Below are 20,567 nucleotides of genomic sequence, written 5' to 3'. Positions count from 1 at the left end.
GTGAGTTTCACTTCAATATCTGAGCTTACTACCTAAAAAACGGCAGCCTTTTTTTCTGTGAAAACAAGGGAACATCCTTTGAAGTAAAGCCTATTTTTGCCCTGAGAGGCAGAGATAAAATTCATCAGTGATGCCTAAATGTTAGTTCTGACTGTAGTCAGTAAGTGAATTCTACAATTCTTTTGACAAATTGAACAGCTGTTTGCATGGTGATGGGTTTTTGTAACCTAAATAGACCCAGATATTAACACTTGATAATAAAGTTTAAGATATGTCATCTTTCATCGCTTAGAAAGAAGTATTATCTCTTTTATTATTATTGAAAAATTGAGAAAATTAAGCAAAAAGGCAGTCTGAGTTCAACAGGCAACTCTCAAGTCAACTGTTGGATCTTTAATATTGTACACATATGTTTTTCATTCGCTCTCCTGAAACTACTGGGAACATTTTAACAGCTGTAAAGATGCAGTGAAACCTCCTTGTGTGACTGACCGCTTACTAGCTTTGTACATTACAATAACCCACTAGGTAGTCCCAAGCATTTGCTAAAACTATGTTCACTGTCACTTCCATTCACACATCCACATCTTCTCACTGCTTGTTTTTACTCCCTATTCTCACAAGTGTTCAATATATAACTATCACTTAAATTGGATATTATTAGAAGTGCAGAGTTACTGCATAATCCAAGAACGGCATTAAAACAATATTACACATTTGAGCTCTTTGATCAACTCTATGTTTTTTGCTTAAATTCAAGTAAATTGCCTGTCTGAGTTGAAAGAGGAAGGGTGATGTGGCTTCGAGAAATCCTCAGTCAGCAGTGATGTAATGGCTCATTTGAAGTTTAGGAAAGGCTGGATGAGTCACATTCTTTGGGAATGAACTCCTCTGTAAGTAATTATTCTGGTTTCCTGTACCATACAATGAGGTCTGGAGAGTCAGAGACCAAAACAGGAAATGACATGGGCCATCAGGTAGACACTTGGATTTACGTGACAGCAACCACAAAAATCCAAATAGGCCATTAAAATGTTTCCATTGCACTGACACTGATGACTTTAAAATGAGGGAGTAGTGATTTTTTTCTTTCCTCCTGAACGAGTCGAGTATTACCTTTTAGAGCTATTTCACTTTCAGATCCATGACATTATTCATGTTTTCTTATTCTGTGAACGGTTTCTTTACTTCAGTAATTTTTGCAGCAGAAAAACAGGCCAATATGCCTTCTTGTGATAAGTTTACAAACACACAAAAAGCTGACTTTCCATCATTGAGAGAAACTTTTCAATTAATATACAAATATCACTCAAATAAGCCTATGCTAGTGACTCTGTGAGGTTGTGCATAGGCCCATAGCTGCTTTGATTCAATATACTAACACCAGGATGCTAACATGCTATTGATTAGCAGGTATAATGTTTACCATGATAGCCATCATAGCTTTGCACATCGTGCTATCATTTGCTAATTAGACACAAAAACAAAAAATACAGTTAAGGCTGATGTATGTCAAAATTGTGGAAATACTGACATTTTGACCTGGGGATCGCGCTGGATGAAAAGTAAAAAAAAAAAAAAATTGTGCAACCAAAACATTAGGATACATGCTCAGGAAATCATGTGGAAACAATGCTGTTAGACTGGGTTGCACTTTGACATATTTCAGACTGTTGTACTCAGTCATTTACTGTCCTGTTATGTCATGATATCAAAAGAACTGAAAAACGTTTTTACAGTATTTATGGTTTACATGAATATCTCCCACACAACTGTGAAATGGTGTCATATATGAGATACCAAGTCCTTTTATGGTTCAAACTCCTCGTTCTGCCTTTTATGAGCTAGTGCAAGAAAAACAAAGCAGGGATCCAAGTCCTTGATCCGGGCTCAGAGACTGGCCTCAGTTACGCAAGACCCATTCAGACAATTCAGTATACGTGTGTGTGTGTGTGTGTTGGGGCAGTTGAGCCAGCTAATTCCTTGGGAGAGCATTGTTAGCCTGGACCATTTGGAGAGCTCTCAGGGGAGAGGCGTTGCTCCGGTCTCTCATCAGGCAGATGACAGAAGACTGCGTGCTCTGCATGCTGCACTCATCTCGGCCATGATAGCTTCACTGCACAGACCATATCTCTGCTTCGTTTACTCATTGTCTGATGATAACAAGTGTCTCCTTTCTGCTATACTCAATTACATCTTCATTAGCTTACTAACTAGCTTAAAACAAACCAGCATTGCGTGTAGAGATTTTAAGTCTATGTGACATTTATTACCAAGATGCCAGAGTCTATAGGTGAGGGCTGAAAGAGCCTCAACATGATATTTATTATGTCTTCAACTCTCAAGACCATTCATTGTCTCATCATAACGTCAATTCATTTTAATTTATCAGCTAATGAACTCCATTCATTCATCATTTACTCTGTTATCTAAACAAGGCGACTGGCTGACATGTTGGCCTCTTACTTTGGTGTGCTGCCAATCAAATACTGGACTCAGTAATTAGCTAAACAATGGGGAGTTGTTCCCGTAAGACAAGCTGAGATAGTATATCAGATCCCACTGAAGAGTAATCTAATGAAAATCATACAGCATAATTAGCTGCCGGTGACTTTTTTGTGCACAGTGAACTGACAACATGGATTAGAGAAGGTAAGTGTGGCAGCAAAGTCAAGTACCAGACCGGATACAGAGGCAGATCTGAGACACACCGTTACAAAACTACATGGGACACACAAAGTGAGAATTCCAATCAAATGCCTTTCAGTTTCATCTGTACCACACGGTCACGTTTCCTGCATTCTTGTAGTTTCTTGCCTTCTGTCTTTGAAAACAGGATGTGTCCCTTCGTTTAAGAGGGAAGTTCCATCATGTCAAAGCAAACTTTGTTTGTTACCATGTTCAACAGCTGTGGCCTCAATCAGTCATCCTCGCCTTTCTCTAAACGGAACTGACAACACAGGAGGAGCAGGTTACTTTATACCACCCCTGTGTATTTCTCTATTGTTTGAACACTCTCATTTTCCTTTTAGTCTATCTATGTTTCCAGTATTCATCTTTGCTTTACAGTAATATCATATTTTAATTTGCTCTCACAACCATACCCTTCTCTCGCCACACCAGTGCCAACTCTCGTCCCCGGTCAGCAGGGTTTAATAGTTGGCCAGAGTTCAGAGCAGTGAACTTTCTGTTCAAAGTGTCTTTTAATGAGACATAAACAGACATGGAACAGAATAAATGTCCAGCTTTCCTTCCTTTGGCCACTGCAGCTGACATGATGTCAAAAAGCAGGTCCACCCAAGCAGTCCAACTACAATATATCACCAGGGCTGGTGGTATAGATGACGGGTCGCATTAACCAGTTGTAAGGGGATTTTTAAAGAGTAAACAATGACAATTCAATAAACTGCTGGTCCATGACATAGGTTTCTGAGAGGGTAAACATTTCCCTTGGCTTTCATCACCCTAAAACCAGAGTCTGTGTCATTACAATAAGCTGTGCAGCTAAATACTTCAGAGATGGTTGACTGTTGCAGTTCCTCATTCAGCCTCATTCTCAACTTAAATCTGGCAGCTCCTCAGCAGACTAAAATAATATTGCATACTACAGCTGGATTAGGCAGCTGATGTCACTCAGTGTAAAGTGAAAAATCCCAATTTACAAGCACAACATTCACCTTGGCCTTGTCTGTTTCTCTAAGCAGTGTTGCTTTGACAACGGGGAGGTGACACCTGTACATGGATGAAACTCGGTGGAGTGAAATGACAGCAGAATACAAACAACCGCGGTGGAAAAGTCACAGAAAGAAACTGCTAAGATGCTCTTTTGTAGGCGACTCAAACAATGCAAAACAATTTCCTTCCTGCAGTTCAAAGTTTGGATTTGTGGTAATAAGTTGAAGCACAGTCAAAGCCCCCGCACAAAAAAAAAAATTACAGCACAAAAGTCCCAATGAGCATTGTTGTTCACAGCACAAGTGACGCACTTCCTTTTTAAGCTGTCGTCATATGGTTTCTGAGCTAAATTTGTGGGTTTCCTGATTTGGAGGCAGAAATGAAACTTAAAGCATAATCAGAACAGACAAACAGGAAGCAGGTACAAACTAAGTAGAATGGGTGAAGGGTTCCTGAGGCATGTGGCGTGACAAAAGTAAGAGTCAATTCAGGGGAAAGTGAAGGTTAAGACATATTGGATACAATCTGTTCTCAGTGCGGTCAGGAGGAATTTTTTTAAGTGAAAGGCTTTCAACATTATATAGAGAGTCAGATGAAGCCAGCAAGGGCAGTGATGTCTTTGCACAGAAGATTTAATTTAGTTTCAAATATCGAAAAAGAAAAAGGAAATGTGTACGGAATTCAATCAAAACGTAGCTTTATTTAGATTCCTTCATCTGTACAACAATTTATATATACAGTATGACAAATGATATTAACAAGAACTGTACACTGGAAAAGTCGGCACATAAACAACTTTTGATATTACACAGGAGATCTGAACCCCTTGGACTTTAAATTAGTTTGAAACTAAAGTGCCATCTGTAATTTTTAACAGTCTTTAAACCTTTAAAAATAAAAAAAATAAGAAAAATTAAAAATGCCACTGAGTATTTATGGCCCTTTACTGGCATAGTACTTATGGGGATTTTAAATGTGGCACGAACATGCTTTGTTTACTCTGGGCAGTGTTTTCTCGCATGCCCTGGACAGATGGAAGCTTTGTCTAGTTTCAGGAATATGTCACACATCTCGGATGCTGGAGGGACGTCATCTTGCCGGGTGGACGCGGCGTCGCCAGGGGTCTGAGGGTGTTCTTGCATTTTGGAATGGCGTGCCCTTTTAATTTCCGATGTTAACCTTTTCCCCTGGAGCAGCCAGGGGAGCTTTCGCTGCCTCAGATCTGCTCTGGTGTGGATCTGCCTTTCTGCTCGGCAGTAGCCAGCCATGTTGCCCCCGGCCTGTTTTTTCCCCCCTCTGCATGGCTCGTTTACTCTCTGTTCACATCTCTGCAAATGATAGAAGAAGAGAAAACTACAAAAGCTCAGGAGCCAGAATAATAGAAAAAAAGCACAGAGGCATATTAACACACACACAAACATGCACTGACTAATAGATGAGCCTTATGAAGATACTGAAGGAGTTACAATTTATTTGTAACATTAATCCTTCCTGCGTCAAGACCACTGATAGCAGCGGGTGCATGTTTATTTCTTCGTGGTTTGTGTGTGTGTGCACACTGAAACACCACTGCTTTAATGCTGATAGCAGGATCATGGTGCTCTTGTAGTCAAGTATGCTATTATCACTAAAGGTTGTGTAGATAGTCCACCTTAGTCCCCAGACATGGCATTTACACACAAGAGGTGCTCAGAGCGTACTAGGCACTCTGTTTTTCATGTGTAACAAACCCTGCACTCTATCTGGGTCTCTGCCACCATTACAGTGGCCGACTGTCTTGTCAGTTTAAGTGCAATAGGAATAAAGCAACTATTGCGGGGGGTATTCTCTTAAATACGCACCTGCTAGTTCCCGGTCCAACATGTCGATAAAACTCTCAAGTTCCCTCGTGTCTCCTAGCTTGGCTGCAGGAAGAGGACAGAAAGAAAAGGAATTTCAGAAATGTGGCCCACTTCAATGGCATTTCCTTTGGGCCAGACGTTAATTCAAATCACAGAATTGCATATGAATCAAACTGCTTTTGGACTAGCAAAATGCTTTTTCAGCTGTTTTTTTTTTTATTTTTTACAAACTGGGTTTTTACAGCGCTTAAAATCAGCCTCATCTCAGACAGTTTGATGGATCCCACCAGGAACTCTGTAAATATCTTCAGGTATTCTGCGTAAACACAGAGTGAACGACATTGTCTTTGTGTTCATCCATTGAGATTTACCAGTAGTCGTCTGTGCATCTATACATGCAACGAGATGTAACCGCTCTCATTCATTTACACACACCTGAGCCAGTCTCCCTGCTACACAACAGCACAAATAACCCCTGCAGGAGACTTGGAAGAAGGGGGGGGGGGGGGGGACATCACAGCAGGGGCTTTGTTGTGTAAAAACAAAAGAGCTCCCAGCCTGATGTGGAGGGGTTTTGTGTGGCTGAGATAGTGATCAGAGCAAAAGTGATAGTGATCACTGTAAGAACGAGGGCTATCTGGATGGAGATGTTCAGATGGGAGTCTAGTACCTTTCGGTGCCAGCGTTATGCCTGCTGTGTGAAGCTCCTCCTCGCTGGTGTTCAAACTGTTTCCCAAAGAAGCTTCACTGCCTGGGGGGAGAGGGAGGGGAGGAGGGGGTGAGCACAGGATAATAAACAGACAATCCCAGACAAGCACTAAGGCATGCAAATGATCCAACAACAACAATGACAAATTTCAACAAAATGCAGGAGTTGCACATAATGCTAACAACATGCAGTAATATGAAGATAAGCGCATGTTCACTGTTAGCCCCTCCCGAGTGGCTGCGTTTGAAACATTAGGGGGCCAAAATACTTTCAATAATGACGACGCATGGGAGCAGAAAAACACTCTTCTTTTATCTTCTTTTATCTCGCAACCATCGACAAACTCTGAACTGCAGCAGCAGCAACGAGGACAAAATAAAAAAAAAAAGACAATTACAGACAGAAGTAATTGCAGTTCATTTTGGTACACAACTATTGTCATGAGCAAGAATCCACTTTACTAGAAGTGTACAGGGATGTGTCATCTTGTGCCACTAATTTCATGCAAATTAAAAGTGTCATGCTGCAGTTGTTTGGGCTGATAAAGGGGCTCAACCAGCACCCATGGGGATGCCACACAGCAGCACTCACCAGCAAATGATGCACTAAATAATGTCCTTCTTTCCCCCACACTTTGTACAATAAGCAAACATTGTCTTAATCACAGGAACGTCACTCACTGCAATCCGAGTCCTCGACTCCGCTGTCGTCGCCCAGCCCTGGGCGACTTTTGGCCTGCTGCAGAACGTGCTGGTAAGCGTGAGGTTTGCTTTGAGAAGGGGCCTTCAACTCCTCCACCACATCCTGGAACTCCTGCAGCAACTCACCCAGCTCCAGCTCCAAGTCTGTGGAAAATGTGACAGCCGTTGGGAGAGAAACCACATTACACCACTACTAGAAAATGTTAAGATCATATCAAGTACTGGAAAAAGTTACATTAATACATGTTTTTCAATAGTTTCTAAATAAAAACAAACCAAAAACTTCTGAGATCTTGGATGTTTCTGAATATATTGAATTATTTGTGACACAATTATCTTAATCACAATTTTTCTTAACAATGAAAAACTGCACTTAAGTTTCTGTTGGTGGGTTTTCTCAGATAACTTGATGTGTCATAATAAACCTAACAGCCCGTAAGGCAAATAAAACCTTTAACAGCCTGTAAAACTCCTGGTCTGCTAACTGTGATACATAAATATTACAATTTAAATCAAAGTTTTATGCTTTACGCTGCAATAAAACACCGCTTTTGTCAATTTCTTAAATAAATGAGCAGTCAGTAAATAACGGAAGAATTTCATAGATATGATAAAGCTTTCACATTAGGAGTAATAATAGTAGAATGCAGCAAAAAAATAAAAGCGCATTAAAAAAATGTCAATCTTTGGGAAATTATGCAAGAAAGCAGCCTACATAAAAGAAATGTAATCTGTGTAAATGAAAAACTATACATATGTGCCATGTAGCCATAGTAGGCTACAGGATTTCCCGAACTGCTAGTGTGTGATGTGACTTATAAAAAGGATTAGTAAAAAGCCTCTGTGAAAGCATTATGCAGGCGTTAGCTGTGCGGGCTGTATATGATCACCATTTAAAACTAATGGCTCAAGTAGTCGTTAAACTCACCAGCGGTAATGTCTGAGGTCATGATGGAGCAGGGAAATTAAAACACCACCGGGCTGCTGCTGGGCGTCTGGGTTCAGAACGGTTTAACGCGGATCTGTAAGTTTATTATAAAGCGCCCCCCCCCAATCACGTCTACTGTAGCCTAAATGGAAAAAAGTGGGCGGAAAGTTAAAAGAAAAACCGTCCGCAATTGAGACAGACAGAAAGAAGCTGTTACATAACTACAGATCCCACCCACATGCTTTAAAAGTTAAAAAGAAAATGTGTGTAGACTTTAAAAGTGGATTTACGTACAGTCACTTTTAAAGTCTACACACAGTTTCTTTTAGTTTAGTGTTCATAATATTTTTTTAATGTTACATTAAAGAGTCATTGAGTGCTTTATTGAAGGATAAAAACGGGGATGGTGGTCAATCGACAAACGTAGCGTGCGTCAGTTCGTCAACCTAAAATGAAAAATAAATACAGAATCCAGAACATTTTGTACTTAGTAACATAGTTTTGATTGGGTGGATTCTTGTTCTTGATTTTGGTTGGAGTAAACTTATTTAAGTAAAAGGGCCCTTAGGTAGAAAAAGTGTCTTTTTGACCAACAAAAACCTTTGAAAATGATAATTCACCTGAGAGCGGTGCAGTACTCTGCTCTGCCGACAGAGGCCCCTCAAGTGCAATTTCTGTTGAAACCCCCAAAGAACAGCTGCAATATTTAAGTCCGTGTGCCACATCATGCCATTATTAGTAGCTGTGCATGCTTACCACTGGTGAAGTAGTACTCTGATCCTTTACTCAAGTAATGTGTAAAATACTCCATTAGAGCAAAAGTTAGGCCTATGATAGACTAATAAACCTTTGAGTGACCTACTGTTTATTATTTGTAATGTGTTTTTTGTCTTGTGTAGCATTTTAATATGTAGGCTAGCTAATCAAAGTGGGGTTGATTTTAATTGTTTACCCTTTGCACTATGCTCCATAATTAAAATGATAATAACTATCATGTTTATAATTTACTACTGCATACTTTGCACTCTTCATTGCACTATTGTCTCAGCCTGCCTATATTGTTTCTGGTTATAGTGTGTATATATTGTTTGTTTTGTTGTTTGTTTTGTATTGTATTGAGTGAGCACATTGTGAGCAATATGATCCAAAGCAAAATTCCTCGCATGTGTCCGGATACCTGGCAAATAAAGCTGATTCTGATTACTTGTTACAGTTTAATCTTTTTTACATCATATATTAAGAATTGTGTTCGTGCAAGACACAGAAGTCGTATGCCTGCTTATTGAATCATAATTTCTATCAGTCACACAGCAATCACAGCCCTTCTCACATCAAGATTCAGAGTCAGAAAACTTTATTGTCTGTCATGACAGAAAATCGTCTTAGACTTGGCCTCAACATACAGTGCAAAAACACAATGGGACAGTAAACATACAATAGCTTGTAAAAATGAAGGCGCTCCATTTAAATAGACTCCATTCACACTGATCCCTGCTGCACCAATGCTGCCTCTCTCTCTGCTCGCAAAGCTTTGCCTTCACTCCACCACCCCGGACGAATACCATGACTTTTTTAGACATGCAAAAAAGCGGTAAAGTCATAGTATAGTGTGTCAAAAAACATCCTGGTACAGCAAGGTTATCACTTTTTTCAACATACTTTACAATGACTATTTTTGACATACTATACTATGACTTTATCACTTTTTTCCAACATGCTACACTAAGCCTTTTTCACTTTTTCTTCATACTATACCAGGACTTTTTTTTCGACATACTATGATTTTTTTGATTTACTGTACTATGAAATTGTATCTCTATTGTTGACAGACCATACTAGGACTTTTTTTTCGACATACTATGATTTTTTTGATTTACTATACTATGACATTTCATCTCTGTTGTTGACAGACTATACTAGGACTTTTTTTTCGACATACTGTGCTAGGACTTTTTCTCACTTTTTAAAACATACTATACCGTGACTTTTTTATCACTTTTTAAAACACACGGTACTATGACTTTTTATCACTTTTTTCAACATTGAATACTATGACTTTTTTGACTTATTATGGCATGACAGTTACTTATTTGGTGGCGCTGTTGCTCAGTGATTATCACTGCTGCAAATAACAACAGCATATCGACACTGCAGGATCTGACTCCTGGTTCAATCCCCAGTCAAGGTTTGACCTTGTTGTCTGCATATTCTTCCAGACTTCTTGACATACTTTACTATGATTATCACTTTTTTTGACATACTATGACTTTTTTTGAGATCCATACTATGAATCACTTTTTTTGAGATACTTTACTATGACTTTTTTGACATACTTTACAGACTTTTATCAATACAACTTTTTTCCAATATACTATAATTTGATTTTGTCGACATACTATGCAATGAGATTTTTGATATCCTATGCTAGACTTACTTTTACCTACTATACGATGACTTAATTATGACCCCTTTTATGACTTTCTTTGACATACTATACTATGATAATCAGTTTTTTCAACAAACTATGACTTTTTTTAAACATACTATACTATGACTCACTTTTTTTTCTGACTCCACCACCCCAGACAATGAATACCATGACTTTATTTGACATACAAAAAAGTGATAAAGTCATAGTATGGTATGTCAAAAATAGTCATAGAATAGTATGTCAAAAAAGTCATAGTATAATATGGCAACAAAAACAAACTGGTATAGTATCTCTTTTTTTCGACATACTTTACAATGACTATTTTTGACATTCTACACTATGACTTTATCACTTTTTTCGACATGCTATAACTATCACTATTTTTTATTTACTATACTATGACATTTTATATCTATTGTTAACAGACTTTACTATGACATGACTTTTTTTGAGACACTATACTTTGACTTTTTTATCACTTTTTAAAACATACTATACTATGACTTTTTATCACTTTTTAAAACATACTATACTATGACTTTTTTCAATATACTAAACTGACTTTTTTCAATATACCAAAGTACCTTCCAATATACTTTCTTTTACCCACTATATAATGACTTCATTGTGACTTTTTTCCAACATGCTATGATATAACCTTTGATCATATTTTTTTGACGTACTATAATAGGGCCTACTTTGACTGTTCTGACATTCTGTACTTACCCTTTTTCCACTTCTTTCTACATTCTTAACTAGGATTTTTTCATCTTTTTAGAGTATTAGACTGTCACATTTTTGCGACATACTATAGGGCCTACTATGACTTTTCTGACATACTATACATGTCTTTTTATTATTTTTTTCAACATACTATGCTGCTTATTTTTATATACTTAACAAGTACTCTACTGTGTCTTTTTAACATGCTATAGTATGACTTATTATTTTTGAAGTTTATTTTTTGGGGTATCTCTGCCTTTTATTGATAGGACAGCTATGAAAGGGGGAAGAGAGAGGGGGACGACATGCAGGAAATTGTCAAAGGTAGGACTCGAATCCTGGACCTTCTGCATCGAAGCATGAAAGTCTACACACATGCACCTGAGCTACCAACTGAGCTAAACTGGCCACCTATAACTTATTTCTTTTTATCACTTTTTCAAGATACTATACTATGATTTTTTCAACATAGTATACTATGACTTTTTCAACATACTATGCTATGATTATTTTTGACAATACTGTACTATGACTTTTTTATCACTTTTTTGACATCCTGTACAATTACTTTTTTGACACACTATACTATGACTATTTTTGACATACTATACTATGACTCACTTTTTTGACATACTATGACTTTTATCATATTCTATACTAGTATTTGTTTGATACACTTTACCTTGACTTTTTTGACATACTATACTATGACTTTTTCACTTTTTTCAACATTGGATAAGATGACTTTGTTTGACATAGTATAGCATGACTGCCTCTTATTTGATGGCACTGTGGCTCAGTGGTTATCACTGATGTGTCTATTGAAACTGCATGATCTGACTCCTGGTTCAATCCCCAGTAAGGGCTTGACCTTTTTGTCTCCATGTTCTTCCAGACTTTCTTCGACATACTATACCATTACTTTTTATCACTTTTATGACTTTCGTCGACATACTTTACTGTGATTGTCACTTTTTCAACAAACTGACTTTTTTTAACATACCATACTATGACTCACTTTTTAAGACATTAGGCATTTTTTTATCACTTTAAGACATTCTATACTATGACTTTAAAATACTTTGACTTTTTTTCAATATACGAAACTGACTTTTTACCATTGTACTAGACTATGATTTTTTTCGACATACTATACTATGACTACTACTTTTGTCTACATACTGTACAATGTGTTTTTTGATATGTTATACTATCGACGTGCTTTACATTAAAAAAAACTCTATGGTTGCTCAGTGGTTAGCACTGCTCCAACTAGCACTAGCACAAAATGGCGTGCTCTGATCCTTGGGTCGATCCCCAGTCCGACCTGAGCCTTTTTATGTAGACTTTGAATATTCTTCCAGTATTTCTTTTACCTATAAGATAACTTCATTATGACTTTTTTTCCGACATGACTTTTTATCTTCTTTTTTTTGACATACTACAGGGCCTGCAATGACTTTTTGAATGAATCTTTACTTTGCCATTTTTACACTTCTTTCTACACACTTAACTATGACTTTTTAGCACTTTTTTAAGAGTACGATACTGTGACTTTTTAGCATACTATACTAAGACAATTTTTGACATACTATAAAATGACTATCACTTTTTCGACAATACTAAAAATTACTATTTTTTGACATACTATAGGTCCTACTATGACTTTTTTAGACACACTTTACTACGACTATTTATTACTTTTTTTGACATACTATAATATGCTTTTTTCCGCTTATTTTTACTTTTTTATCACTTTTTTTCGACATGCTATAGGGCCTGCTATGACTTTTTTCGACATACTTAATTATGACTTTTTATCCAGCGCTATACTGTGACTTTTTAACATACTATACCATGACTTATTTTTGGGGGAATTTCTGCCTTTTATTGATAGGACAGCTATGAAAAGGGGAAGAGAGAGGGGGATAACATGCAGGCAATCGTCACATGTCGGACTCAAACCCTCAACCTTCTGCTTCGAGGCACAAAAGCCTACATACGCACAAGTGTTCTACCAAATGAGCTAACCTGCCCACCTTTTCCTTTTTTATCATCTAATCAAGATATTATACAATGAGTTTTTTTTTACATACTAAACTATGATTACTTTTGACAATATCATCACTTTCTTTGTCATTTTTTTCCACATAATGTACTACGACTTTTTGTCAATATTTTATACTATAATTTTTTTGACATAATAAACAATTTTTTTTAATGCATTTTTTTTGGGGCATTTCAGCTTTTAATGGATTGGACAGCTATGAAAGAAAGAAGAGGAAGACATGCTGGAAATTGTCGCAGGACGGACTCAAACCCTGGACCTTCTGCATCGAGGCATACAAGCCTACACACGTGCACCTGCTCCTGGCCTCATATAACAGGGATTTTTTTCAACATACTATACTATGACTTTGACATACTAAACAATCACTTTTTAATCACTTTTTTTCAACATACTATACTATGACTATTTCTGATATAATATACTATGACTCACGTTTTTCAACATACCATGACTTTTATTAAATTTATTCCATGACTTTTTTTGATATATTATACTATAACTTTTTTTGACATACTATACTATGATTTCATTACCTTTTTAGACATACTGTACTATGGCTGTTTATGAATTGCTTTGACTGCACTTTTTTGACATACTATGACTGTTTTATCACTTTCATATAAGTCCTTAGCCTAAAACTCCCATTTGAACTTCCTTCATTGCTTACTCTAGTATTTTTTGGGCATCACCTAACACTAACCCTTTAATGGATAGGACAGCTATGAAAGAAGGGAGAGAAAGGGGGAAGACATGCAGGAAATCGTCACAGGTCGGACTCAAACCCTGGACCTTCCGCTATCCTGGCCATCTATAACTGCAATTGTTTTTCAATATTCTATATTATGACGTTCTTTCAACTATTACTTTTTATCACTTTGTTCAACATTGAATACTATGATTATTTGCTTCCTTCATCTATTTCCCACTTTTCCAACTATTGATACTGCTTCAGCAGCTTTGTTTCATACATTATTGGTGTTCAACATTTCAATGAAATTCATACTAATTAAAACCATTCCCACTTTCCCAACTATTGTCACCATTTCTTGTGCATTTAAGCCAGCGTAGCTTCAGCTTTTCAGCATTCACACGCATTTTCTGCAGGAAATGCATTTTCTAGTTTACATTCATGTTCTATTGTGAATACAGCAAGAAACATGAAGCACTGGTAACACTGTTCTTGGTGTTATTTATAAAAGATACATTGTGGGGGCGCCTGGATAGCTCACCTGGTAGAACGTGCGCCCCATGTACGGAGGCTCGTCCTCGCAGCAGCGGCTTGTTCAATTTTGACCTGTAGCCCTTTGCTGCTTGTCATTCCTCTTGTCTCTCCCCTTTCACGTCTAAGCTCTCCTATCAAACAGAAGCCTAAATAATCTTACATTTTTTAAAACAAAAAGAAAACCGATCCGGAAGACAAATCTGAGAGGAAAAAAATCTATTCAGAGACAGTTAAAACTGGTAATGGCACATTAATCCTGGCCCGTACAGTTTAGTGGGCAGGCTCTGTACACAAGCCTCATTGTTTATTCTTTAGCAACACATGAGTTGATATAAAAGCATGTATTAAAGCCATGCAGGTAAACCTGTTTTTCCTCTGACTTCTCCTGTGTCAGTCTGACACACTAGGTAAGTGTCGTAGGAGGGGCATGTAATGAAATATGCCTTCAGCTGCACAGGTTTAGGCTGCTGCCTCCGTCCTCAGCGTTCACTCACTGCCGGGGGAACTTGGGTAACATGTGTGAGTGCGATGGGCCATGGGACTCCTGATAATATGAACTGGGCTGGACTACTGCAGGTCAGTGAGTCAAAAGCAACTCAAGAATGATCCATTCTGATGGTGTCTAATTACTGTGTCAGTGTTTCAGATTGATAGAAAAGGTGTTGGATATGCTATTCATTAGTTTAGCTGTAGAGGCACCGAGGAGTTTTGGGGATGTATAGGTTATGTAAATTATCTCCATTCAGACCCTCTTAAAGATAAAAAAAAAAAAAAAAAAAAACTTAAAATATTTTTCCAAATGCAGAGTTATACGCAAATATGATTTTTGTTTTTGTAAAGACAAACATCCTTTGCTATTTACTTTTTGTTTTCTGTGCGTGTTGGGTCATGTAAGAGTAATTGGTTGGAGATAAGTGAGGGGCATCACATTACCTTCATTGTACAGTCAGTTGCCTGCTTTCAAAAGGGGTCATTGAGGCACGAAGTTTAAACCTTATCACCACCAGGGAAAACTTCTATACTCAGTCAGTTTCAAGTGCAAGAAATGTCAACAGTCAGACAGTTAAGACCAAAACAAAGTCAAAATTGCCAAAAAATGCTGCTTTTTATAAAAGAAAAAGAAAATGATTACTGTTACTGTTACTGTTGTTATTACTGTTGTTATTACTGTTCCTTCTTCTTCCATCAGAATTTGCTGGTTATGGTCCATCTGCAGCAGATAATATGTGGTTCTGTCTGGTTTTCTATCCCAGAGGAACAGGAGCCTGGTGTTCTGGTGGGGTCACTTAGTAAACACTTTCCACCTCCTTACCAGCTCCTGACCCAGGAATATCTGTGGACGGACAAAAACACGGGAAATTTCTACACCACTGAGCAAAAGATGGATCGCGAGGCCCTCTGCCCTGAGGAGACAAAAGCTGAGGAATGCATTATTTTACACAATGCTGTTGTGGGGCCCTCTGGAGACCTTATACAGTTCCCTGTGATCATTGAGGACATCAATGACAATGCACCTCATTTTGAAAACAGTGTAATACACCTAAGGGTGTCAGAGGACGTGACTGTGGGGACCAGTTTCTTATTGGATGACCAGGCTCAGGACAGGGATGCCGGACATAACGGCAAGCTTCATTACCACCTAAAAGATGCCGATGGAGTTTTCAGTTTAAAGGTGGAAGAAGACGAATCCGCCATCCTGCTGGTTGTGCAAACAGCTCTGGATAGGGAGACTCGGGACCTGTATCAGATGGTGCTGGTGGCCACCGACTGTGGCTCAGAGCCTTTAAGTGCCACAGCAACTTTAATAGTCACAGTGACAGATGTTAATGACAACTGTCCAAGCTTCAGCTCTGACAGCCCTCGCAGTGTCACCGTCCCCGGAGACTCCCCAAAGAACATGCTGGTTGCTCAGGTCAGAGCCACAGACCCAGATTCAGGTCCGAATGCTGCCATCGTATACTCCCTCAGTCCCAAAGTCTCTGAGCGGGCCAAGAAGCTCTTTAGCCTCGACAGCCTCACTGGGCACATCAGACTAACACAGGACCTCCAGAGTGACAACACCGAGGAGCTGCAGTTGAAAGTGTTTGCTAGCGGCCATCACTGCCCCCCAGCAGACACTCAGGTAACAGTAAACGTGCTCCCCAAGGCGAACCAAGAGCTGACGTTCAAGATCAGGTTCATAGCAGAGCATCAAAACCAGACTGTGGTGTTACCAGAGAACCAGCCCCCCACCGTCTTAGCAGTTTTAGAGCTTCATGGTGACAGCAGCTTGAAAAGCTCATCTCTTGCCATTGAGAGCGAGGTGCCTTTCACCTTAAGCCCACAGAATGGCAAATATCTGCTTTCCACATCAAAGCCCCTTGACTATGAGATGAAAATCGAACATCATATTTCTGTGGTAGTGCATGGGAGATCAGCTGAAGGATCTGTGATTGCTCCGTCTAGGCATGGGATTAGGGTGTTGGTGGCAGATGTCAATGATAATGCCCCACAATTCCTCCAGTCACACTACCAGCTGGAGGTGGAGGAAAACAACCAGCCTGGGATGTCACTGCTGCGGGTCTCAGCGTCAGACGCAGACAGTGGACGCAATGGCAGGGTGACCTACAGGCTGGGCAAACACACGCCTACCATATTTAACATTGACCCGGTGACCGGTCAACTGTCAGTGTCAGCCTCTCTAGATAGAGAACAGCAGGGTGTACACAAAATCACTGTGTTTGCCCAAGATAGCGGCTCTCCTCCCTTGGAGTCAGTGGCCACAGTATCCATTCGTGTTCTGGACCTGAATGACAATGCACCCGTTTTTCTAACCCCTCACTTCATCTTTTTTATCCCCGAGAATGTACCACCGTTTGCCCAGGTGGGGAGGGTTGGGGTGACGGACCCAGACGAAGGAGAGAATGGGAAAACAGAGTTGCATGTTGTAAACAGCAGTGGACCTTTTGTTGTGGATAATACCCAGGGAACACTGCGCACCACCACCCACTTAGACCGCGAGACAGACGACCGCTATGAACTCTATCTGCTTGCTGCCGATCACGGGCACCCAGCCGCTTTGACTTCCACTGCCAGGGTCACTATCTTTGTGGAGGATATCAATGACAACGAGCCAAAAGTTATCCTTCCAAGCAGCAACTCCTCATGCCAGACGGTCTCGTCAGCAACCATTGCAGGCACCATAGTAACAAAGATCTACGCTGTTGACGAGGACTCTGGGCTGAATTCGGAGATTACATACACTGTTGTGGCGCCGAAGCCAGCGCAGAACAGCAGCCCCTTCCGGGTGGATTTAAAGACGGGGAACATCACCGTAGCTCAGAAACTTCTACGGAAAGACCTGGGAATGCATCACCTGTTCATTGTGGTCAGAGATGGGGGGAAACCAGCTCCACTTTATACCACCATCTGGGTTAATCTGTTGATCAATGAGAGCATGGGGCCCTGCCACTTAGACAGAGCCCCCACCTGGACAGGGACATCTGACTTGATTCAAAGCCCCTCAAAGGCCCCCATCTGTGAGGTGGAGGACACCAGATCTGCTCAGCTGACACTGTTTGTAGGCCTGGTTATGATGCTGGTGTCCACATGTTTGCTTGTGGTGACAGCTGTTTTGTACGTGAAGCAGAAGAGAAGAAGTCTACAACAGAAAAAGAGGGGGCACATTGAGGAGAATGAGATTCCACTCAGGCACAAAGACAAATATTACTCTGACGACTAACAGAATAAAGCAATGTGTGTGTAATCCTCACTCGCACTTTGTCAAGGATGAAATCAGCCTGTGAATTAAATAAATTCTGAATATTTGTCAAAGGCTTCTTGCATTTTGATAATCAAATTCCGTGTATTCAAACACTGTGACACTGCGACATTCTGTGGAAATAAAGCAGATACATTTTCTGATAAGCTGCCGGCTAAAAAAGGTGATCTGATAAGTGAAGTATTTGAAGTTACGATAAGTGAAGTATTTGAAGTTACCAGCATAGACTTGTAGATAAATATGCAACACTGTAATTTGACACAGGTGACATGTACAGTACTAGCCACTATAAGATAAAACTTATCACAGCAAGGCATTGCTAAAAAACAGTATTACAGTCACGATATTTAGGAATTATGATCCATCACGACTGCACTGGGAAGAAGACTGAGGTACTGTGGGCCTAATGGTCCACTAAGTTGATTGGGTCTTTCTCAGATTTCCGACTCCAGAGTGATGAGTCTAAAGCATTTAGACAGATAAAAGGGTTTAATGTTCCTCCGGTGGGGAGGTGATGAAAGTCTCTCAAGAAGCAGCTCTGAGATGACTGCCGGAGGTGGAGTGCAGCTGTGGACAGGTGAGAGGCGGCAGAGGAGAAGCACACCACCATCTCAAGTCACCGCCTCACACCTGTTACCCGATAGTGCTGCTTGTCACTCACAGAGCTGGATCACACCCAAAAAGGCAGAAAAACCTACCGTACTGCACCCAGTAACCCAACAGGCTAGTTGTTTTGATGACAGATGTTTGGAGTGAAATCACACTGTATTCAAAGACATCTTTACAAAAGGCACTTGCTGTGATACATTTGTAAGCTGCAGGAACAATTGAAATATCAAAACCAGGTTAAGTGATACATATGCAAGTATGAATGAGCCAGGGTAAAATGTCTTTACAAATCTGTGAACACACTATTACACAAAGAGGGCATGCTAATTGTCTTCACAAAATAACATGCTCATATGTCCTTGTGGTATAATAAACTATTGAGTGATCCTTTATACACCTGTGTTAGAGGAAAGGAGGAAACAACGAGGCAGAGGTTGTAAAACAACATGTACACCTACCTGGTTAGTGGAGAACAAGGCTTGTATAACAGGAGTGGTGTTTCTCTGAGGATTTCTGAGCTAAAAGCTCCAAAATAAATAATCTAATAGGGTTGTACTGTGTCACTAACTACAATAACTGAGAGGCCACATAACAAAATGACAAATTAAAGAAGCCTTTTAACATAAGGAGTTACATGTTGCGTTAGATTAAAACATGTACGAATTGCTATTACAATCTTTGTGGTTCAAAAAAAGACATTTTTTACCTGGTTGACAAAATGTTTAACATCCTTACATATTGGATTTTTGGAGCACAAAACTGACTTTTCTCAAGAAAATGAATAGTAGTGTGGGAGAAGACATATGTGCCTGCTGCTGAAAAAAAAATGTCATGGCAGGAGAAAGCCTGCCATCTACTGGACACAGGTGAAGCCCAATCTGGCTCTTTATTTTTGGTATTTTGCCAGAGGGTGTAGATGAATCAGAGGACAGTCTCTCACTCAGTCACAGTCAGGTCAGCTGAGTTCAGTAATGCTCCCCCGTTGCATGCTGCACCGCTCAACTCATCTTCATCAAATTCAGTTTTGTTTCTTTTTACAAAAGCTGAACATTTGGTAGTGGCTATGGGGTTGCATGATCTGACGTGGACAAAGGAAAACATCTGGCACCGACCCAAATACTTAGTGGATTATTTCTGAGAAACACATCAGGGGTTTTATGACCACAAATGACATAACACTATCCAGTCTAATTAAAATAAGTGATGTGATGATCAAAGAAACTCAATGTAGTAATGCTGGGAAATACCCCTCATTACCCCTCAACTACAGGCTTAAATGGTATTATCTGACTTGAGTTACCCACATACTCATGGTCTGGTAAAGCCACTTTAAGCTTTGCTTTAAAAAAATAAATATAAAAAAGGAACATTCCACGAGTAAATAAACCCATTTAAGAGATAAAGGCTAAAACACATATCAGTTTTGCCAGCTGGAATCTTTCTATGTTCAGTACTGTATCTCAAACACTGCAGTCCATCTGATAGTATCTGACAATTTCCTAAGTGTAAAAGGATCACCCGACTGTCCACAGGCTCATATTGTTGGCGTGACTTCAGACAAATCACCTACTGTTAATGGACAAACAGTGTCTCATCATTCCCACAGACCATCTGCATGATCCACGGTTTTGGTTATCAGGCTGAAAATCTTGCCATGGGCTTTTAAAGCAGGAGGCCTTGAAGAACCAAGGACTCTATCCCCTTGAGGCGTGATGGCCAACTCACAGAGGAGGAAATGTTTTCTAATATGGGGGGGAGAATGAGAGAGAGAGAGAGAGAGAGAGAGAGAGAGAGAGAGAGAGAGAGAGAGAGAGAGAGAGAGAGAGAGAGAGAGGAGACGAGAGAGAAAACGTTCCCTATTCTGTATTTGCATGAGACATTGCTCTCTCTAAACGCT

General features: G+C 39.6%; 2 protein-coding genes across 2 annotated transcripts; one reads left to right on the top strand and one right to left on the bottom strand.

The window, feature by feature from the left end:
• Nucleotides 1-4,355: 4,355 nt before the first annotated feature.
• On the bottom strand, nucleotides 4,356-8,065 carry si:dkey-27i16.2 (regulator of cell cycle RGCC). Its single transcript, XM_032528744.1, has 5 exons — nucleotides 7,855-8,065; nucleotides 6,906-7,070; nucleotides 6,187-6,267; nucleotides 5,517-5,579; nucleotides 4,356-5,003 (listed from the first exon to the last, which is right to left on the bottom strand). Exons 1-5 carry the CDS (start codon nucleotides 7,874-7,876, stop codon nucleotides 4,996-4,998), a joined length of 339 nt encoding a protein of 112 aa, XP_032384635.1. The 5' UTR covers nucleotides 7,877-8,065; the 3' UTR covers nucleotides 4,356-4,995.
• A 6,668-nt stretch (nucleotides 8,066-14,733) lies between these two features.
• pcdh20l (protocadherin 20-like) lies at nucleotides 14,734-18,204 on the top strand. The gene is made up of 2 exons (XM_032528736.1): nucleotides 14,734-14,877; nucleotides 15,491-18,204. The coding sequence occupies exons 1-2, from the start codon at nucleotides 14,734-14,736 to the stop codon at nucleotides 18,020-18,022; spliced, it is 2,676 nt and encodes an 891-aa protein (XP_032384627.1). The 3' UTR covers nucleotides 18,023-18,204.
• The last annotated feature ends 2,363 nt before the right edge of the window (nucleotides 18,205-20,567 follow it).

This window comes from Etheostoma spectabile, chromosome 10 (genome assembly GCF_008692095.1).
Source record: "Etheostoma spectabile isolate EspeVRDwgs_2016 chromosome 10, UIUC_Espe_1.0, whole genome shotgun sequence".
In the NCBI taxonomy this organism is placed as follows: domain Eukaryota; kingdom Metazoa; phylum Chordata; class Actinopteri; order Perciformes; family Percidae; genus Etheostoma; species Etheostoma spectabile.
This window is presented reverse-complemented; position numbering and strand designations above follow the sequence as displayed.